The 23,888-nt window shown below is 43.7% G+C and overlaps 1 protein-coding gene across 2 annotated transcripts in view; it reads right to left on the bottom strand.

Moving 5' to 3' along the window:
• Positions 1-17,710, bottom strand: part of zgc:101716 (uncharacterized protein LOC492784 homolog) — a 35,757-nt gene extending 18,047 nt beyond the window's left edge. For both annotated transcript variants that reach the window (XR_010018964.1, XM_063056228.1), the window contains exons 1-2: positions 17,385-17,710; positions 8,547-8,642 (exon numbers count right to left, since the gene is read on the bottom strand). Coding sequence is in view for 1 of the 2 variants with exons in the window: in XM_063056228.1 (XP_062912298.1) it covers positions 8,547-8,642; positions 17,385-17,498 (210 nt within the window). In the remaining variant the exon portion in view is untranslated. The remainder of the gene's footprint in view (positions 1-8,546; positions 8,643-17,384) is intronic.
• Positions 17,711-23,888: the final 6,178 nt, after the last annotated feature.

The raw sequence follows: 23,888 nt of genomic DNA, 5'->3' as shown, positions 1-23,888 counted from the left end.
TTCCCCTTTATCCTCAAACTGTGACCCCTCGTTCTAGACTTCCCCAACATGGGGAACAATCTTCCTGCATCTAGCCTGTCCAATCCCTTTAGGATCTTATACGTTTCAATCAGATCCCCCCTCAATCTTCTAAATTCCAACGAGTACAAGCCCAGTTCATCCAGTCTTTCTTCGTATGAAAGTCCTGCCATCCCAGGAATCAATCTGGTGAACCTTCTTTGTACTCCCTTTATGGCAAGGATGTCTTTCCTCAGATTAGGGGACCAAAACTGCACACAATACTCCAGGTGTGGTCTCACCAAGGCCTTGTACAACTGCAGTAGTACCTCCCTGCTCCTGTACTCAAATCCTCTCGCTATAAATGCCAGCATACCATTCGCCTTTTTCACCGCCTGCTGTACCTGCATGCCCACTTTCAATGACTGGTGTATAATGACACCCAGGTCTCGTTGCACCTCCCCTTTTCCTAATCGGCCACCATTCAGATAATAATCTGTTTTCCTATTTTTGCCACCAAAGTGGATAACTTCACATTTATCCACATTAAATTGCATCTGCCATGAATTTGCCCACTCACCCAACCTATCCAAGTCAACCTGGGTCCTCTTAGCATCCTCCTCACAACTAACACTGCCACCCAGCTTCGTGTCATCCGCAAACTTGGAGATGCTGCATTTAATTCCCTCATCCAAGTCATTAATATATATTGTAAACAACTGGGGTCCCAGCACTGAGCCTTGCGGTACCCCACTAGTCACTGCCTGCCATTCTGAAAAGGTCCCGTTTATTTCCACTCTTTGCTTCCTGTCTGCTAACCAATTCTCCACCCACACCAATACCTTACCCCCAATACCGTGTGCTTTAAGTTTGCACACTAATCTCCTGTATGGGACCTTGTCAAAAGCCTTTTGAAAATCCAAATATACCACATCCACTGGTTCTCCCCTATCCACTCTACTAGTTACATCCTCAAAAAATTCTATGAGATTCGTCAGACATGATTTTCCTTTCACAAATCCATGCTGACTTTGTCCAATCATTTCACCGCTTTCCAAATGTGCTGTTATCACATCCTTGATAACTGACTCCAGCAGTTTCCCCACCACCGACGTTAGGCTAACCGGTCTATAATTCCCCGGTTTCTCTCTCCCTCCTTTTTTAAAAAGTGGAGTTACATTAGCCACCCTCCAATCCTCAGGAACTAGTCCAGAATCTAACGAGTTTTGAAAAATTATCACTAATGCATCCACTATTTCTTGGGCTACTTCCTTAAGCACTCTAGGATGCAGACCATCTGGCCCTGGGGATTTATCTGCCTTCAATCCCTTCAATTTACCTAACACCACTTCCCTACTAACATGTATTTCGCTCAGTTCCTCCATCTCACTGGACCCTCTGTCCCCTACTATTTCTGGAAGATTATTTATATCCTCCTTAGTGAAGACAGAACCAAAGTAATTATTCAATTGGTCTGCCATGTCCTTGCTCCCCATAATCAATTCACCTGTTTCTGTCTGCAGGGGACCTACATTTGTCTTTACCAGTCTTTTCCTTTTTACATATCTATAAAAGCTTTTACAGTCCGTTTTTATGTTCCCTGCCAGTTTTCTCTCATAATCTTTTTTCAAGAAATTCTCTTCCTCAGCACCTTTACCAATTTGGTTCACCCAATCTACATGTAGATTGAAGTCACCCATTATAACTGCTGTTCCTTTATTGCACACATTTCTAATTTCCTGTTTAATACCATCTCCGACCTCACTACTACTGTTAGGTGGCCTGTACACAACTCCCACCAGCGTCTTCTGCCCCTTAGTGTTATGCAGCTCTACCCATATCGATTCCACATCTTCCCGGCTTATGTCCTTCCTTTCTATTGCGTTAATCTCTTCTTTAACCAGCAACGCCACCCCACCTCCCCTTCCTTCATGTCTATCCCTCCTGAATATTGAATATCTCTGAACATTGAGCTCCCATCCCTGGTCACCCTGGAGCCATGTCTCTGTAATCCCAACTATATCATAATCATTAATAACAATCTACACTTTCAATTCATCCACTTTATTACGAATGCTCCTTGCATTGACACACAAAGCCTTCAGGCGCTCTTTTACAACTCTCTTAGCCCTTATACAATTATGTTGAAAAGTGGCCCTTTTTAATGCTTGCCCTGGATTTGTCGGCCTGCCACTTTTACTTTTCTCCTTAGTACTTTTTGCTTCTACCCTCACTTTACACCCCTCTGTCTCTCTGCACTGGTTCCCATCCCCCTGTTGTGAACTAACGTCCTCATGCCTAGCCTCTTTAATTTGATTCCCACCCCCCAACCATTCTAGTTTAAAGTCACCTCAGTGGCCCCCGCTAATCACCCTGCCAGGATATTGGTCCCCCTACACAAAAGTGTAACCCATCCTTTTTGTACAGGTTACGCCTGCGCCAAAAGAGGTCCCAATGATCCAAAAACTTGAATCCCTGCTCCCTGCTCCAATCCCTCAGCCACGCATTTATCCTCCATCTCATCGCATTCCTACTCTCACTGTTGCGTGGCACAGGCAGTAATCCCGAGATTACTACCTTTGCAGTCCTTTTTCTCAACTCCCTTCCTAGCTCCCTATATTCTCCTTTCAGGACCTCATCCCTTTTCCTACCTATGTCATTGGTACCTATATGTACCACGACCTCTGGCTCCTCACCCTCCCACTTCAGGATATCTTGGACACGATCAGAAATATCCCGGACCCTGGCACCAGGGAGGCAAACTACCATCCGGGTCTCTGGACTGCGTCCACAGAATTGCCTATCTGACCCCCTTAGTATTGAGTCCCCTATCACAACTGCCCTCCTCTTCCTTGCCCTACCCTTCTGAGCTACAGGGCCAGACTCTGTGCTGGAGGCACGGCCACTGTCGCTTCCCCCGGGTAAGCTGTCCCCCCCAACAGTACTCAAACAGGAGTACCTGTTGTTAAGGGGCACAGCCACCGGGGTACTCCCTATTACCTGACTCTTCCCCTTCCCCCTCCTAACCGTGACCCACTTGTCTGCCTCCCGTGGCCCCGGCGTGACCACCTGCCTGCAACTCCTCTCTATCAACTCCTCACTCTCCCTGACCAGACGAAGGTCATCGAGCTGCAGCTCTAGTTCCGTAACACGGTCCCTTAGGAGCTGCATCTCGATGCACTTGGCGCAGATGTAGACGTCCGGGAGGCTTGGAGACTCCAGGGCCTCCCACATCCGACACCGAGAACAGCAAACTGCCCCTCTCCTCAAATAACAACAGAAAATGAATGCTAAACCTTCCTCGCCTCGCCCGTTTCCGCCTAAGCCCGTTGAGCCGAAGCCCTTAAGTCTTCACTCTGCTCCCAGCTCACTCTGCCGCCCGCAAACTACGCTGCCCGCTCTATGAGGCTTTGTTCCTTTTAAATCTGCCGCACTGCACTGCCCGACGTCACACGCCTGTGCAGTCCTGCCTCTCAGAACGCCGTTGGAGAAAAAAAAATAACGAAAATTTCAAAAATCTCTTTCTCGGCACTCCCACTCAGACTCTCAGACTCCTTCTTCGAATCAAACCCGAAGTAAAGGAAATTACAGAGGAATGAAGAGAGAGGAGTTGGCTAGGATTGAATGGAAAAGAAAACTGGCAGGGATGACAGGAGAGCAGCAATGACTGAAATTTCTGGAAGCAATTCGGAAGGCAGAGGATATATACATCCTAAAGAGGAAGAAGTACTCAAGATGAAGAACACAAGATGACACAATGTTGGCTAACAAGAGAAGTCAAAGCCAACATAAAAGCCAAAGAGAGTGCATATAATAGTTAGTAGTATAATAGTAGTGGAAAGTTAGAAGGTTGGGAAGCTTTAAATACCAACAGAAGGCAAATGAAAAAGTCATTAAGGTAAAGATGGAATGTGAAAGTAAGCTGGCCAATAACATTAAAGAGGACACCAAAAGTTTCTTCAGACACGTACAGTGTAAAAGAGAGGCAAGAGTGGATATTGGACCACTGGAAAACAATGCTGGAGAGGTAGTAATGGGGGGCAAGGAAATGGCAGATGAACTGAACAAGTATTCTGCATCGGTCTTCACTGTAAAAGGCATTAGCAGTATGGTGGAAGTTCCAGGTATTAGGGGTCTTAAAATGTTTGAAGTTACCATTACAAGTTAAGAGGTTCTTGGGAAACTGAAAGGTCTTAAGGTAGATAAGTCACCTGGACCAGATGGTGTACACCCCAGAGTTCTGAAAGACTTGGCTGAAGAGACTGTGGAACCATGGACTTTTTACTCCCCTCCCATCCGGTAGGCGCTACAGGAGCCTCCGCTCCCACACCAGCAGGCACAGGAAGAGTTTCTTCCCTGAGGCTGTGACACTGCTGAACCTCTCAACACAGCGCTAAGCAGTATCACATCTGTATTATACTGTCTCAGTACTTTTATATTTGTGTGCTGTAGCACTTTTTTTATTCGCAGTTATTTTGTAAATAACACTCTTCTTAGCATTTCTGGTCAGATGCTAAATGCATTTCATTGGGTTTGTATCTGTACTCAGCACAATGACAATAAAGTTGAATCTAATCTAATCTAATTAGTAATGATCTTTCAAGAATTACTAGATTCTGGAATGGTTCCTGAAGTCTGGCACTTTGCAAATGTCACTCCACTTTTCAAGAAGGGAGAGAGACAGAAGAACGAAAACTATAGGTCAGTTAGCCTGACCTGAGTGGTTGGGAAGATGTTGGGAGTTGATTAAGGATATGGTTTCAGGGTACTTGGAAGCACATAATAAAATAGGCTGTAGTCAGCACGGTTTCCTTGTCAGACAAATTTGTTGGAAAACTTTGCAGAAATAACAAGTAGGACAGACAAAGGAGAATCTGTTGATGTAGTATACTTGGATTTTCAGAATACCTTTGACAAGATACCACACGAGGCTGCTTAACAAACTATGAGCCCAAGGAATGAAAGGAAAGATTCTAGCATGGATAAAGCAGTGGCTGATTGGTAGGAGGCAAAGAATGGAAATAAAGGGAGCCTTTTCTGGTTGGCTGCCAGTGCTAGTGGTGTGTGTCTGTGAGTCTGTGTTGCAACTGATTCTTCTTACATTATATGTCAATGATTTGGATGATGGAATTGATGGCTTTGTTGCAAAGTTTGCAGACGATACAAAGATAGGTGGAGGGGCAGTAGATGTGAGGAAATAGAGAGGCTACAAAAGGATCTAGACAGATTAGGTGAATGGGCAAAGAAGCGGCAGATGGGATACAGTGTCAGGAAGTGTATTGTCAGGCACTTTGGTAGAAGAAATGAAAGCTAAATGGAGAGAAAATATAAAAAACTGAGGCACAAAGGGACTTGGGAGCTCTTGTGCAGGATTCTCTAAAGATTAATTTGCAGGTTGAGTCTGTGGTGAGGAACACAAATGTAATGTTGGCATTCATTTCAAGAGGAGTACATTATAAAAGCAAGGATGTAATGCTGAGACTTTATAAAGCACTGATGAAGCCTCACTTGGAGTATTGTGAGCAGTTTTGGGCCCCTTATCTTGGAAAGGATGTGCTGAAACTGGAGAGGGTTCAGGGGAGGTTCATGAAGATCATTCCAGAATGAAACAGCTTGTCATATATAACTATATAACCATATAACAATTACAGCACGGAAACAGGCCATCTCAGCCCTTCTAGTCTGTGCCAAACTCTTACTCTCACCTAGTCCCACCGACCTGCAGAAGAATATTTGATGGCTCTGGGCTTGTATTCACTGGAATTCAGAAGAATGAGGGTGACCTCATTGAAACCTATTGAATGGTGAAAGGCCTTGATAGAGTGAATGTGGAGAGGATGTTTCCTATGGTGGGAGCGTCTAAGATCAGAGGACACAGCCTCAGAATAGAGGGGTGCCCTTTTAGAATGGAGATGAGGAGGAATTTCTTCAGTCAGAGAGTAGTAAATCTGTGGAATTCATTGCCACAGGCAGCTGTGGAGGCCAAGTCTTTATGTGTCTTTAAGGCAGAGATTGATAGATTCTTGACTGGTCAGGGTATGAAGGGATATGGGGAAAAGGAGGAGATTGGGGCCGAGGGGATAAATAGATCAGCCATGATGAAATAGGGGAGCAGGCTCAATGGGCCAGATGACCTAATTCTTCTCCTATATATTATGGTTTTGTGGTTTCTAGAACATAGAACTCCATAGCACAGGAACAGGCCCTATGGTGAAGGCCGTACCATGCTACGGGGATGCTTTTCAACAGCGGGGACTGGAAATCTGGTCAGGATTGATGGGAGGATGAATGCCACTAAATACAGAGAGATCCTGGATAAAAACCTGCTAGCCTCTGCCAGAAAGCTTAAACTGGGGAGGAATTTCATCTTTTGGCAGGACAACAACCGAAAGAACACTGACAGAGCAACCATGGAGAGAATTCAAATTAAGAAAATTGGTGACCTTCAGTGGCCCAGTCAGAGTCCTGACCTTAATTTGATCAAACATCTCTGGCAAAGTCTCAAGATTGCTATACATTGCCGCTTCCCAACTAACCTTGAAGCAATTTTGCGAGGAGGAATGGGCAAATCACGTTCCCCCACATCCTGCAAACCCAAGAGATTTATCCAAAAGGACTTCTGGCTGTAATAGCTGTGAGCGGTGGTTCGACTAAGCACTGAGCAAAGGGGGATGAATACTTTTGAACTGCTGACATTTCAGGTTTTGAATGTTTAGTTTTTCACGCTTAGTCATTTTCCCTGGGTTTTTTGGGGCTCAACAGAAAAAAGGTGCTTGTGATTCAGAAACAAAAATGTTCTGTTAAGTTGATCAAGATCCCTGGTCGTAATACTCATTTATGTGAACAAAGGGTTGGGGGCCGAATACTCTTACAAGTCACTGTATTATTATTATTTTTTTTCATACTTAGTTTTTTGTCTTTTAAATATTGGCTGTTTGTCCATCTTGTGTGCGGTTTTTCATTGATGTTATTGTGCCTCCATATATTTACTGTGAATGCTCACAAGAAAATGAATCTCGGGGTTGTATGTGGTGATGTACATGCACTTTGATAATAAAGTTACTTTCAGCTTTGAACTTAACATTCTTTAAGAGCCCTAGTACTACTGTATTCTTCATCCTGAAATACCTGAGTAAATTAGCATGCTTCACACTAATTTTTCTACACTTCACATCCTTCTCCTTGGTAAATACTGATACAAAGTATTCATTTAGGACCTTAGCCACATCCTCCGCCTTCAAGCACCTGGTATCTCCTTTATCTTTGAACGGTCCTACCAGCTCCTTACTTATCCTCTTGCTCTTGACGTATGTATGGGATGCCTTGAAATTCACTTTAATTCTACTTCCCCAAGAAGTTTTTACAGCTCCTCATGGCCCTTCCAACTTCATTCTTGAGTTTGTTTTGGCTTCTTTATAATTCGCAAGGGCTCTGTTCGATTTTAGCCTCCTAAATCATACATGCATTTCCTTTTTTTTCTTGGTTAAATTCACGCTCTCTCTTGACATTCACAGTTCCCTTACCTTGCTGTCCTTGTCCTTCCTTCTGACTGGAACATACCTGTCCTGTACTCTGTGCAGGTGGACTTTAAACACCCTCCACATGTCAGATGTGGACTTGCCCAAAAATACCTGTTCCCAATTAACTATTCCTACCAAATACTCTTGCAATTTATCCTGCTCCAATTTAATACTCTCCTGCAAAAACCGTATTTCCCTACCACTAACATGCCCCCCACTGCAACAACCATGTTGTTTTTAAACTTTTCCCTAATCTGCCTGCATATCTGTCCCTCAATGCCCCAGTGGCTAGCTGAGTGGTCTGTAGTACAATTCCATCAGGATAACTGCACCTTTCTTATTTTTGAATTCTACCCGTACAGACCCAGCTGTGCTTGGACAGGCCGTAATGGAGGGTTCACCTGCTATCATCAGTAGCGTCATACACCCCCACCCCATCATTCTTGCCTCCCTGTTTATCTTTTATAAAATACCCAAACAACTCTAAGCATCATTTCAACCAAGTCTCTGTTATGGCTACAACATCATAGTTCCATGCACTGATCCATGTTCTAAGTTCATCACCCTTACCTATAATATTCCTAGCATTAAAACACACACACTTCAACCCATCCTTCCCACTGTGTGCATTACCTTACTCCTGCCTGTTTTTCCTGGTCACGGCATCCAGCTTCCTCTCAATCCCTCCGCTTTCTGACTTGGTGGTCTAGTTCCTATCCTTCCGCCAAACTAGTTTAAACCCTCCCAAGTAGCACGAGCTCCCAGTCAGGATACTGGCTCCCTTCCAGTTAAGGTTCAACCTGTTGGTCTTGTACAGGTCACCCTGGCCCAGATGAGATTCCAATAATCCAAGAACCTGAAACCCTACCTTTGTGCCAGTACCTCAGATATTCATTCTGCAGTTCTACCTGGTCATGAAACTAAGGATACCATGTCCACTTGACTGAACAGACAAAAGAAAATGCAGAGTTCTTCCGAAAGTGTAGGTCTTGATATTCGCGGATCAGAGGTGGCTGCAGCTCTAGTTACCTGATAATCCTGACGCTTAAATGCCAGGTCGCCTCGAAACTTCAGTGCAGTCAGTTTCTTCACCTCGTCCATGGTGGAAACGTCATCCCAAAACCACTGGAATTGATCAGAGGCAGTAAATATTGAAGACATTATTTGTTTTAAGATTGAAGAGATGGATAACTTGGTCACTTTATGATTAGAAAACAATTGGGAATTTTTACATTGGTTAAGTTAAACGGCAAACACTCTCTCTGCTATCAGATTTCTGAATGGACAATGAAGTCACGTACGCGACCTCACCACTCTCCCCCACCTTTTTTTGCACTATTTACCTAATTTAATTTATATATATATATTTCTTATTTTAATTTATAGTTTTTTATTATGTATTGCAATATATTGCTGTCACAAAACAATAAATTTCTCAACAAATGCCAATGATATTAAAGCTGAAACCGAATATACAAAATATAAACAAATTTACCTTTTTCCAGTGAAAGGCAGCCAGCAATTTATGCTAAACATTTATAAATAATGAGCAGAATGTGGCTGGAGTATTTTGGGCATCACACTTTAAGATACTATAGGGACAGAGACTTAACGGAAGTATTTTGTTTATTTATTTTTTCAAGATCTAAGTATTGCAAGCAAGCCCAGTAATCATGACCCATTCTTAATTTCTCTTCAGAAGGTGGTGGTGAGCTACCTCTTGAATCACTCTTTCTGGCTAAGGTGCTCCCACAGTGCTGTTGCAATAGAGTTCCAAGATTTCGACCCAGCAACGATGAAGGACTGGTGATAAACTTCCAAGTCAGGATGGACTGAGACCCGCAGGGAGTGGTGTTCTTGCCTGCCTACTGCCTTTCTTCTTTGCAGTAAAGGTGGCAGGTCCAGAGGGTACTATTGGAACAGGCTAGGTAGATAAATACAGCTTGTTTTGTAAATAGTGGACCCTCCAGCCACAGTGTGGTGGTGATGGAGGAAAGGAAATTTAGTGAGATGTCAGCTTTTGTAGCCCCATTTCTAGGTAGTTATTCCACTTGAGTTTCTGTTCAATGGCAGAGTCTCCCAGTCTTCCTGGACACAGACATGGACTGCTTTGTTTGTTAAGGAGTTGCACATTCATAAGCAAATATCTCCACTTCCACCTTTTAATGGTCATTCACGAAGCTGAAGTTGGGCCAATGACATTTCTCTGAAGAACTCCCGCATTGACATTCTTGGGAAAGGATGGGATGATTGACCACTGTCAACCACAATTATCTTCTCTTTTATGAAATGCAGTGAAGTGCTTTCACCAAACAGTGTGGCCCCCTCTACATCAGTGAGACAAAGCACAAACTAGGCAACCAGTTTAATGAGCCCTGTGTTTTGTCTGTCCTGGCCTTCTGGAGCTCCTGTTGCCAGACATTTTAATTCTCTTCTTCATTCCAATATTGACCCATCTGTCCTCAGCCTCCTCTACTGCTAGTGTGAGACTAATAACAAGAAGAACATGACTCATATTCTGCCAGGGTACTTTACAATCTAATGGCACATTAAATTCTCCAAGTTCAGGCACACTGCTCTCCTTCTTGTCCCTTTCTTTCTCCTCCTGATCCACCCAGTTCCTCTACATCCACCCCAGCTCCCCCATCACCCTGTTTCTTTCCCTTCCTCCACCCATCCCATATGCCCATCATCCACACACTCCCACAGACTAATTCCCAGCTGCCCTCTCGACTCCCTATTTGATTCCATGGTCCACTTTCTTTTCCTATCAGGATTTATCGTCTGCAGCCCTTGTTGCTTCCACTTATCAACACCTAACTGTTATCATTTCCACTCTTCTAGGCTCCATCTGCCTATCACCTCTACCCACCACTTACACCACCCCCCCCCACTATTATTGAGTCCAGATAAACTATCTCGACCCGAAATGTCCACCATCTACTTTCTTGCACACGCTGCTTGACCTGCTGAGTTCCTCGACCAGTTTATTTGTTGCTCCGGATTCCACCTTCCGCAGTCTCGTGAGCCCTGCCTTCACCATGCCAGCCGTTCACCTCAGTTTTACCAGAGCTCCTCTTGATTCCACAATCAATTAAGTGCTGTTTTGATGTCAAATGCAGTTACCCCCAGGCCCTTCTAGCAACAAGCCCACTCCACTCAAATAACCTACTAACCTGTACACCTTTGGAACGTGGTAGGGAATTTTTGCAGTATAAACAGCATGGATTGAACCCTAGTCTCTGGCGTTGTAATAGAATTACACTACTGTGCCACCTCATACTCCATATTCAGACAAATGCTGCACTGATGGTCCTGGTGAAATCCAAATGGGTTATTGGTAAGTAAATACTGAGGACTGATAGAAACATAGAAACATAGAAAATAGGTGCAGGAGTAGGCCATTCGGCCCTTTGAGCCTGCACCGCCATTCAGTATGATCATGGCTGATCATCCAACTCAGAACCCTGTACCAGCCTTCCCTCCATACCCCCGATCCCTTTAGCCACAAGGGCCATATCTAACTCCCTCTTAAATATAGCCAATGAACTGGCCTCAACTGTTTCCTGTGGCACAGAATTCCACAGATTCACCACTCTCTGTGTGAAGAAATTTTTCCTAATCTCGGTCCTAAAAGGCTCCCCTTTATCCTCAAACTGTGACCTCTGGTTCTGGACTCCCCAACATCGGGAACGATCTTCCTGCATCTAGCCTGTCCAATCCCTTTAGGATTTTATATGTTTCAATAAGATCCCCCGCTCAATCTTCTAAATTCCAACGAGTATAAGCCTAGTTGATCCAGTCTTTCATCATATGAAAGTCCTGCCATCCCAAGAATCAATCTGGTGAACCTTCTTTGCACTCCCTCTATGGCAAGGATGTCTTTCCTCAGATTAGGGGACCAAAACTGCACACAATACTCCAGGTGTGGTCTCACCAAGGCCTTGTACAACTGCAGTAGAACCTCCCTGCTCCTGTACTCGAATCCTCTTGCCAGCATACCATTCGACTTTTCCACCGCCTGCTGTACCTGCATGCCCACTTTCAATGACTGGTGTATAATGACACCCAGGTCTCGTTGCACCTCCCCTTTTCCTAATCGGCCACCATTCGGATAATAATCTGTTTTCCTGTTTTTGCCACCAAAGTGGATAACCTCACATTTATCCACATTAAGTTGCATCTGCCATGAATTTGCCCACTCACCTAACCTATCCAAGTCACCCTACATCCTCTTAGCATCCTCCTCACAGCTAACACTGCCCCCCAGCTTCGTGTCATCTGCAAACTTGGAGATGCTGCATTTAATTCCCTCATCTAAGTCATTAATATATATTGTAAACATCTGGGGTCCCAGCATTGAGCCTTGTGGAACCTCACTAGTCACTGCCTGCCATTCTGAAAAGGTCCCGTTTATTCCCACTCTTTGCTTCCTGTCTGCCAACCAATTCTCTATCCACATCCCCCAATACCGTGTGCTTTAAGTTTGCACACTAATCTTCTGTGTGGGACCTTGTCAAAAGCCTTTTGAAAATCCAAATATACCACATCCACTGGTTCTCCCCTATCCACTCTACTAGTTACATCCTCAAAAAAATTCTATGAGATTCGTCAGACATGATTTTCCTTTCACAAATCCATGCTGACTTTGTCCGATGATTTCACCACTTTCCAAATGTGCTGTTATCACATCTTTGATAACTGACTCTAGCATTTTCCCCACCACCGATGTTAGGCTAACCGGTCTATAATTCCCCGGTTTCTCTCCCTCCTTTTTTAAAAAGTGGGGTTACATTAGCCACCCTCTAATCCTCAAGAACTAGTCCAGAATCTAAAGAGTTTTGAAAAATTATCACTGATGCATCCACTATTTCTTGGGCTACTTCCTTAAGCACTCTGGGATACAGACCATCTGGCCCTGGGGCTTTATCTGCCTTTAATCCCTTCAATTTACCTAACACCACTTCCCTACTAACATGCATTTCCCTCAGTTCCTCCATCTCACTGGACCCTCTGTCCCCTACTATTTCCAGAAGATTATTTATGTCCTCCTTAGTGAAGACAGAACTAAATAGTTATTCAATTGGTCTGCCATGTCCTTGCTCCCCATAATCAATTCACCTGTTTCTGTCTGTAGGGGGACCTACATTTGTCTTAACCAATCTTTTTCTTTTCACATATCTATAAAAGATTTTACAGTCAGTTTTTATGTTCCCTGCCAGTTTTCTCTCACAATCTTTTTTCCCCTTCCTAATTAAGCCCTTTGTCCTCCTCTGTTGGACTCTGAATTTCTCCCAATCCTCAGGTGAGCCACTTTTTCTGGCTAATTTGTATGCTTCTTCTTTGGAATTGATACTATCCCAAATTTCCCTTGTCAGCCACGGGTGCACTACCTTCCTTGATTTATTCTTTTGCCAAACTGGGATGAACAATTGTAGTTCATCCATGCGATCTTTAAATGCCTGCCATTGCATATCCACCGTCAACCCTTTAAGTGTCATTTGCCAGTCTATCTTAGCTAATTCACGTCTCATACCTTCAAAGTTACCCTTCTTTAAGTTCAAAACCTTTATTTCTGAATTAACTACGTCACTCTCCATCTTAATGAAGAATTCCACCATATTATGGTCACTCTTACCCAAGGGGCCTCTCACGACAAGATTGCTAATTAACCCTTCCTCATTGCTAAATACCCAGTCTAGAATAGCCTGCACTCTAGTTGGTTCCTCGACATGTTGGTTCAAAAAACCATCCCGCATACATTCCAAGAAATCCTCTTCCTCAGCACCCTTATCAATTTGGTTCATCCAATCTATATGTAGATTGAAGTCACCCATTATAACTGCTGTTCCTTTATTGCACACATTTCTAATTTCCTGTTTAATACCATCTCCGACCTCACTACTACTGTTAGGTGGCCTGTACACAACTCCCACCAGCGTTTTCTGCCCCGTAGTGTTATGCAGCTCTACCCACATCGATTCCACATCCTCCCGGCTAATGTCCTTCCTTTCTATTGCGTTAATCTCCTCTCTAACCAGCAATGCTACCCCACCTCCTTTTCTTTCATATCTATCCCTCCTGAATATTGAATATCCCTGAATGTTGAGCTCCCATCCTTGGTCACCCTGGAGCTATGTCTCTGTGATCCCAACTATATCATATTCATTAATAACAATCTGCACTTTTAATTCATCCACCTTGTTACGAATGCTCCTTGCATTGACACACAAAGCCTTCAGGCTTGCTTTTACAACACTCTTAGCCCTCATACAATTATGCTGAAAAGTGGCCCTTTTTGATTTTTGCCCTGGATTTGTTGGCCTGCCACTTTTACTTTTCACCTTACCACTTTTTGCTTCTACCCTCATTTTACACCCCTCTGTCTCTCTGTACTTGTTCCCACCCCCCTGTTGTGAACTAACCTCCTCTCTCCTAGTCTCTTTAATTTGATTCCCACCCCCCAATCATTCTAGTTTAAAGTCACCTCAGTAGCCCTCGCAAATCTCCCCGCCAGGATATTGGTCCCCCTAGGATTCAAGTGTAACCCGTCCTTTTTGTACAGGTCACGCCTGCGCCAAAAGAGGTCCCAATGATCCAAAAACTTGAATCCCTGCCCCCTGCTCCAATCCCTCAGCCACGCATTTATCCTCCACCTCATTGCACTTCTACTCTCACTGTCACGTGGCACAGGCAGTAATCACGAGATTACTACCTTTGCGGTCCTTTTTATCAACTCCCTTCCTAACTCCCTATATTCTCCTTTCAGGACCTCTTCCTTTTTCCTACCTATGTCATTGGTACCTATATGTACCACGACCTCTGGCTGCTCACCTTCCCACTTCAGGATATCTTGGACACGATGAGAAATATCCCGGACCCTGGCACCAGGGAGGCAAACTACCATCCAGGTCTCTGGACTGCGTCCACAGAATCGCCTATCTGACCCCCTAGCGAAGTTATTGGGTAGAAATAGTTGTACTGATTTCTCCCACCATTTGTGAATTGGGCACTTTTCCACATTGTCAGATGGACTCCAGTGGGAAGACTTCAGGGGGAATTTGAGGTAGTTCATTCATACAGTCTGTTGAAACAATTGTGAATGTTTTCACCTTGTCTTTAGCATTCACATGCCAGTTACCATTAAGCATCGGGATTTTCTTGTGTAACACACTGTAAGGTTTCACTGCTAATGTAATGGCCTCTCTGTAACATTACACTGCTAATGTAATGGCCTCTCTGTAATGTTTCACTGCTAATGTAATGGTTTCTCTCTAGCAGCAATGTTTGGGTTATGACGAGAGATAACTAAGACTTTGGAATGTATGTTATCCAATAAGAGGGATGTTGTTCTTTCTTGTGAGTTTGGAAGAGAGATTTTGCGGTCTTTTGTCGGCGAGTGAGGAAGGAGGAAGATGCTTGTGTGGAGGGAGCTGGGAGACGACCGGATGGAGTGGACCAGGAGCGAGGGTCCGAAGGTCAGCGACGCTTGGAGGAGGTTGATGGTTGATGAATAGCCGTGTTAGTGAGCTCCAACATGCACTTTTGACTTTTTTCCTTAAAATGGGCCCTTTTTAAAAAATTTTCTTTACTAACCCTATATTCAGACAATCATTTAATTGCATATGGTGTACTGTCTGATATTTTGCGGTGAAGATTTGTAACCGGGCAACACACCACATAGTATCCACACAAATGAGATTTATCAGTTTGGCAGGCCAGGGACTGCCTCCCCCTAGACGAACGCGTGCTGGCCGAGCCTGAGGGTTTCATTTGCTGGATGTGACAGGTCTTCTAAACTTGATTTGATCTATTGGATGTGTGGTTACTTAGCTCTGACTTGTACAAGTTAATTTTGCCGTTTGGCATGCACCCAGTTCTGTGTTGTAGTTACAGGAATCTTGACTCATGGTTCGTGCTGCTTCCAGTATGCCTTTCTGCATTCCTCATCAAATGTGGGTTAAGCCCCGGACTTGTTACAAAGATAGATGCGCTGAATTGTGAGGTTACAGATTGTGACACAGACTATTTCTGCTGCTGGTCTAGAGCCCTTCGAGGATGCTCAGTTTCAAGCAGCCAGATCTGCTCTGAACCTATCCCATTTAGCATGAATGAATGGTACACAATATGACACACAGTGAAGATGAGATCGTGTCTCCACAAGGTAACAGGGACCTCAGCTACATGGACAGACTGGGTAAGTTAGAATCATTTGCTTTAGCTCTAAGGCAAACTGCTTTAACTTCCTACACTTAACAAAATAGCTTAGAATTGTGCTGGTTTTGATTATGTTGGGAGAATCAGCAGTGGGGTGAGGGGAAGGTGGATAAAAATTATGTGACAATCAATGAAATACTTTTAAATTTTTGTAAAGTAGGAAGTGCAGCAACCAAGTTTCCCACAGTAAGCTCCCATAAAGAAGAGTGATAATGGTTAATCAATCTGTTTTCAATTGCTAAAACAAAAAGACCACCTCATAGAGTAATACAGCATGAAAACAGGACTTTCAGCCCAAGTAGTCCATGCTGACCATGATTCACACCTATGTTAGACCCCTTTGCCCAGATTTGGCCCATACCCCTTTAACCCTTTCCAATCTATGTACTTGCCCAAGTGCCTTTTAAATGGAATTTATATTTATTTTATTTATAGACACAGCACGGAGCAAGCCTTCCAGCCCAGCAACCCACCTATGTAACTCTAGCCTAATGACAGGACTATTTACCGTGACCAACTTGTCTTTGTGCTGTGGGAGGAACCGGAGCACTCGGAGGAATCCCGTGCATTCACGGGGAGAACGTGCACACTCCTTACAGAAGGCACCAGTACTGAACTCCAAACTCCAGAACGCCTCTGCTGTAAAGGCATCACGCTAACCGCTATGCTACCATGGTGCACTGCCAAGTGTACTTGCCCCAATCACATCATCTGCCACTCATTACTCACTCACTACGGACCACCCAAGTTTCTGTTAATTCTCTCCCTTCTCATCTTGATTGCACAATCCTGGGAAAAATGCAGTTTATATTCACCCTATGTATGCCCTCATGATTTTATACACTTCCATAATATCACCCCTCTTCCTTCCATGCTCTAATGAGAAAAGTCCCAACCTGCTTATATATATATATAGGCATCCGTTAGACCATGGATTTGCGCCGTGGAAGGCCACAGGCCTGGGCAAGGTTGTATGGAAGACCAGCAGTTGCCCATGCTGCAAGTCTCCCGTCTCCACACCACCGATGTTGTCCAAGGGTAGGGCATTAGGACCCTTATAGCTTGGCACCGGTGTCATTGCAGAGCAATGAGTGGTTAAGTGCCTTCCTGGAACTAGCAACCTTCAAATCACTAGACGAACACCTTAACCACTTGCCACGCGCCAACCTGCTTAACCCCTCCTTAAAACTCAGTCCCTTGAGACCTCGTAACATCCTCTGGATTCTTTCTAGCTTAATGGTATCTTCCATATAGCAAAGTGACCAAAACTGAACACAATATCGCGAATATTTTATAGTTGAAGATACCAATACCTTATACAGCTGTAAATTTCAGCCTATTTCTTCTTCCCCCATCACCCCGCCCCCATTTAGCCCAAGTAACTCCATTAGCCGCAAAAGATAAACTTCCCCTCCTCTGAAAGACGTCAATATCAGTACACGGCTGCTGAGGATAAAAATTAAAGTTTCAGAGACAGGACAAAGTGGAAAAAGTGTCCCGAAGCTGCCCTTCCTTCCACAGCGAGTATTTACCCGCTTGTTCATTCACCTCCAAGGGTGCACCCCGGATCCCATTTGCTGTCGGACCGCAACCCCGCTAACAGTTACAATGTCAGCTTGGTCAACCAGCCGCATTCGCCCGCCCCCTTACCTCCGGCTCGCAGAATCTCGCTTTGTAACTGCCCGACTCCGATTTCTGCACCGCCTTCTTCACCCGAAACTCTTCGAAGACTGAATCCTCGAACTCGCAGCCCACATCAACCATCTTGCTCGTTGCTTACTACTGGATAAACAGTTCCTCCGGCACACAGTGGAGCAGCACAAACGTTCCGAGCCCGTCCTTATTCACTCGCCGCCCTTACAGCCTAATCAAATTGGACCACAAACCAAATTTCACTTTTTTGTAATTGTGGACGAAAAGCTATGTTGGCCATGGGTCACTGTCTTTGTTTTTCAAGCAGAAGACATCAACTCCCACAATAAACTTTCTCTGTTACTGCATTGTATTATTGTCTCTTTTTTATACTATTTACTTTGTATTTTTTCTTTGTACTTATATTTGCAATGATCTGTATGAATGGTATGCAAGACAAAATTTTTCACTGTTTCTCGGTATATGACAATGATAAACCAATTGTCCCAACATCTAAAAGTTGTGATCAGCTTATTGTACCCGTATTCGGAGGTCTGAGCTAATTTCACTCTAGAAAATTTGCAGGACTTAAACTGAAGTAAATAAACAATCAGAATGCTGCTGGTGAACAAAAAGATGTAGTTTATTAACACTTTTAAGGGAAGGCACTCTTCCACATAGAGTAACCAGCCTGGCTAGCTGGTAATGCAGTTCAATCATAAATGAGAGAGGGCTGGAAAAGGCATGTGATAAGGATAATTATAATGGGGACTTCAATATGCGAAGGGATGGGAACATCAGGTTGGTGTCGGAGAGGGAGTTTGTTGAATGTCTGCGAGGTAGTTTTTTTAGAGCAGCTTGTGCCTACTTGGGGAAAGGCCATCTTTGATTGGCTGTTGTGTAACAACCCAGATCATATTAGGGAACTTAATGTAAAGGAAGCATTAGGAGGCAGTGATCTTAATATGATTGAATTCCTACTGCAACTTAAGAGGGAGAAGCACAAGTTGCATGTATCAGTATTGCAATGGAATAAAGAGAATTACAGAGGCATGAGAGAGGAGCTTGCCCAGGTGGATTGGTGGGAATACTGGCAGGGATGATGGCAGAGCAGAGACAGCTGAAGTTACAGAAAATAGCTCACAAGGCATTGGATAGATGTGTCCCACAGAAGAACTTGTCCTCAAATGGCAGGGGTAGGCAACTGTGGCTGATGAGGGAAGTTAGGGACAGCATAAAATCCAAGGAAAGGGCATATAAGGTGGTAAAAATGAATGGGAATTTGGATGATTGGGAAGCTTTTAAATCCAACAAAAGGCAACTAAAAAGCTACAAGGGAAAAGATGAAATACAAGGGCAAACAACCAATAATATAAAGCAGGATACTAAAAGTTTTTTCAGTTATATAAAGAGTAAAAGGGAGGTGAAAGTTGATATTGGACCACTGGAAAATGATGCTGGTGAGGTAGTAATGGGGGACAAAGAAATGGCAGATGAACTTAATAAGTACTTTGCACCAGTCTTCACTGTGGAAGACACTAGCAGTATAGAAACATAGAAAATAGGTGCAGGAGTAGGCCATTCGGCCCTTCGAGCCTGCACCGCCATTTATTATGATCATGGCTGATCATCCAACTCAGAACCCCGCCCCAGCCTTCCCTCCATACCCCCTGACCCCCGTAGCCACAAGGGCCAGACGTATGCCAGAGGTCTGTGAGTGTCGGAACAGGAGTGAGTGCCAAAGGAAAAATTGCTGGGCAAACTCAAAGGTCTTAAGGTGGTAAGTCACCTGGCCCAGATGGACTACATCCCAGAGTATTGAGAAAGGTTGCCGAAGAGATAACAAATGCATTGGTCATGATCTTTCAAGAATCACTTGATTCTGGCATGGTCTCATGGGACTGGAAAGTTGTAAATGTCACTCCACTCTTTAAGAAGGGAGGAAGGCAAAAGAAAGGAAATTATAGGCCAGTTAGCCTAAACTCAGTGGTTGGAAAAATGTTGGAGTCTATTATTAAGGATGAGGTTTCAGGGTGCTTGGAGACTAAAAGATAAAATAAGTCAACTTCAGCATGGTTTCTGTGAAGGGAAATCTTGCCTGACAAATCTGACAGAGTTCTTCGAGGAAGTAACAAGCAGGGTGGCTAAAAGAGAGGCAGTGGATATCATTTACTTGGATTTCCAGAAGGCATTTGATAAGGTGTCACACACGAAGCTGCTAAACAAGATAAAATCCTATAGCATTACAGGAAAGGAACTGGCATGGATAGGCTGACAGGCAGGAGGCAGCCAGTAGGAATTAAGGGTTGGCTGCCAGTGACTGGTGGTGTTCTTCAGGGGTCAATACTGGGACCACTGCTTTTCACATTGTTTGTCAATGATTTTGATAATGGAATTGATGGCTTTATGGCAAAGTTTGCAGATGATATGAAGATAAGTGAAGGGGTAAGTAGTGCTGAGGAAGCAATGCAGGACTTGGGACAAATTGGAAGAATGAGCAAAAAAGATGGCAGATGGAATACAGTGTGGGAAATGTATGATAATGCATTTTGGTAAACGGTACGATAGTGCAGACTATTATCTAAATGGTCAAACATCAAAGGTGCAGAGACTTGGGAATCCTCATGCAAGACTCCCAGAAGGTTAATTTACAGGTTGAGTCTGTGGTAAAGAAAGCAAGAGGAATGTTAGCATTTATTTCAAGGGGAATAGAATATAAAAGCAAAAAGATAATGCTGATCCTTTATAAGACATTAGTCAGATCACACTTGGGAGTATTGTCAACAGTTTTGGGCCCCATTTCTCAGAAAGGATGTGTTGTCATTGGAGAGAGTCCAGAGGAAGATTCCAGGAACGAATGGTATGCTGGCATTTATAGCGAGAGGATTCGAGTACAGGAGCAGGGAGGTACTACTGCAGTTGTACAAGGCCTTGGTGAGACCACACCTGGAGTATTGTGTGCAGTTTTGGTCCCCTAATCTGAGGACAGACATCCTTGCCATAGAGGGAGTACAAAGAAGGTTCACCAGATTGATTCCTGGGATGGCAGGACTTTCATATGAAGAAAGACTGGATGAACTGGGCTTGTACTCGTTGGAATTTAGAAGATTGAGGGGGTATCTGATTGAAACGTATAAAATCCTAAAGGGATTGGACAGGCTAGATGCAGGAAGATTGTTCCCGATGTTGGGGAAGTCCAGAACGAGGGGTCACAGTTTGAGGATAAAGGGGAAGCCTTTTAGGACCGAGATTAGGAAAAACTTCTTCACACAGAGAGTGGTGAATCTGTGGAATTCTCTGCCACAGGAAACAGTTGAGGCCAGTTCATTGGCTATATTTAGAGGGAGTTAGATATGGCCCTTGTGGCTACGGGGATCAGGGGGTATGGAGGGAAGGCTGGGGCGGGGTTCTGAGTTGGATGATCAGCCATGATCATAATAAATGGGAGTGCAGGCTCAAAGGGCCGAATGGCCTACTCCTGCACCTATTTTCTATGTTTCTATGTTAACATATGAGGTTCATTTGGCAGCTTTGGGCCTGTACTCACTGGAATTTAGAAGAATGCAGGGGTGATCTCAATGAAACCTACCACATGTTGAAAGGGATAGATAGAGTAGGTGTGGAGACATGTTTCCTATGATGAGGGTATCCAGAACTAGAGGCCACAGCCTCAAAATTGACAGGCGACCTTTTAAAACAGAGTCAAGGAGGACTTTTTTTTTTAGCCAGAAAGTAGTGCTTTTGTGGAATGCTCTGCCACAGATTGCAGTGGAGGTGAAGTCCATGGCTATATTTAAGGCAGAAATTGATCTTTTCCTATCGGTCAGGGAACCAAAGGATATGGCAAGGAGGTAGGTATATGGGGTTGAGCGGGATCTGGCATCAGCCATGATGGAATAGCGGAGCAGACTCGATGGGCTGAATAGCCTAACTTTGCTCTGATCTCTTATGGTCTACTCTTAAAGAAAATCTGCAGATGCTGGAAATCTAAGCAACACACACAAAATGTTGGAGGAACTCAGCAGGCCAGGCAGCATCTATGGGATGAGCAAACAGTCGACACTTTGGGGTGAGACCCTTCATCAGGACTGGAGAAAAAAAAAGATGAGAAGTCAATGTAAGAAGGTGGGAGGAGGGGAGGACGAAGTACAAGGTGGTAAGTGATAGGTGAAATGAAGAGGGGGAGGGCTGGTAGAGAACTGGGAAGTCAATTGGTGTAAGAGATAAAGGGCTGAAGAAGGGGGAATCTTTGTAGGAGAGGACAAGACTATGGAAGAAAGGGGAGAGCAGCACCAGAGGGAGGTGATGGACAGGTAAGAAGATAAGGTGAGAGGGAAATGGGGAAGGGGGGGCAATCACTGAAGTTCAAGAAATCAATGTTCATCAGGTTGGAGGCTACCCAGATGGAATACAAGGTGTTGCTCCCCCAACCTGGGTGTGGCTTCATTGTGGCAGAGGCAGCCATGGACTGACATGCCGTAAGGGGAAGTAGAATTAAAATGAGTGGCCACCAGGAGATCCTGCTTTTTCTGGCAGATTGAACGTATGTGCTTAGCGAAAAGGTCTCTCAATCTAGATCAGGTCTCACCGCTATATAGGAGGCCACATCGGGTGCTCCGGATACAGTAAATTAGTCACAGCTGAAGTGTCATCTCACCTGGAAGATCTGTTTGGGGCCCTGAATGGGAATGAGGGATGTGGTGTAGGGGCATGTGTCACACTTGTTCAACTTACAAATTAAAGTGGTTGACTTTACTGAAATCACTAGAAGCCTGTAGAATGAGGGGGTAGTCAGGAATGGATAATAAATAGCCATGCTCACATTCTGTGAACAAATAAAGGTAGAAAAGAGTTGACACACCAGTTGCAGCATTTAGAGCACTGAAGGAACTACCCAATAATACAAGCACTGAACCCAAAACGCAGTCTACTCCTCTATCAAGTGGGTCAAGTTATTCATTTAGACCATTTCAAAGAGCAGGGCGGTTGTCCCTGCCAAAAATCAATGAAATATCTGGGTCCTGCAATGCTCACAGATTCTCTTTCCACAGCTACTTCCCAACCTGCTGAGTGTTTTCAACACTTGCTGCTTTTGAGTCATCTTTTAATTAATAGGGAAAGATTATCCCCTAATTATCACATGGCATACCATTTGTAGACAAATAGCTAATAAAACATAGATATACCAAAGAAATGAGAATGAGCAAATTTTGTGACACATTAAATTCAATACTGAAAGCATGGGTATCCAAACAAAAAATGTAATTGGAATACTAATGGAGAGCAGTTGAGTGTCATAGAAGAAATGGCCATTTGAGTGAATCAATGAAACCAGTTTAAAGCCGGAAGAGTCTAATGATATTAATTTTTATTTTAAGGGTGTTGAGTGAAAAAGTTACACTTTCACTGGTAAATCTTGTGGTCTAAACAGGGTCCAATCAATGTTCATTTCTGTTCCTTGCACCCCAAAAGCTGTTTTGGCTGTGGATGGTGCACCAAAAATCAGCATAAAGGAAATCTGGAATTTACTGCTCCAAGAAACTGAATCAAATGAGGTTGAAATTGCCAGGTTTCACTGAATTATAAAAGGACAGACCGGTGATGGATACAAATCAGTGAACATTTCAGAATGGCAGATAAGATTTGAGAGTCTGCATGACTGCAAAACATCCCTACCACTCTCTGTCTGTGCAGAATTTTTGTTTTGTTATCTTTTAGATTGAATCACTGTGATGACAGAATACTTTCTACTTTTATTGTTATTAACCAAGTGTATCATCTCCATGTTATCATTTCTTAATCCCGTATTAGCATCTTTTTAAAAATATAGTTCAAGTTGAGAAACTATAGCAACACTACCCCAGCTATATTTAGTTTTGCTTGTCAGATTAACCTGACAATATTTTATTGGAGTACCACAGGCTGACTGACTTTGCAATGTAACACTTACAAGTACTTTTCAAATTCAGCCAAAGCACAGCGAGTAGCATTCCTGCCTCAGTACCAGTTTTCAGAGTTCATCACACTCTACAAGCCTGAACACAGAACATAGGCTGTGAATCTGAACTGTAGTCTTTCTTAGAAGTCATTAAGCGAGGGTTCTGTTTGCTCTCTCAGTTGGACCACTAAATATTTCATGACACCATATCAAAGAGCAGGGCAATTATCCACTGTGTGCCAATCGATATCTGTGCCATAAATCCACATCGGTTAAGGTAAACATTATCTGGTTGTCATCACGCCAGTGTTGCATGGAAGCTCGCTATTGACAAAATGACAGCCTAGTTTCCAAAAATGACACTTCACATTGGCTGAAAAGCACTTTGAACCAGAGGTCACATGATACAAATTTCATTCTCAAGAGAATGAGTATCAGCAGTTTACATAGGCTTTCATGTTTACTGTTCCATGATTTAAATTACGTGCAAAAGTTCGAGATCCGCAAATTTATCAGGGGAAGGTTGATGGCTTCACTACTACGAAAAAAAGTTCACATTGCTCAGAGAAAGCAAATAGATGACT

The sequence above is a fragment of the Mobula hypostoma genome, chromosome 1 (assembly GCF_963921235.1).
Source record: "Mobula hypostoma chromosome 1, sMobHyp1.1, whole genome shotgun sequence".
In the NCBI taxonomy this organism is placed as follows: Eukaryota; Metazoa; Chordata; class Chondrichthyes; order Myliobatiformes; family Myliobatidae; genus Mobula; species Mobula hypostoma.
This window is presented reverse-complemented; position numbering and strand designations above follow the sequence as displayed.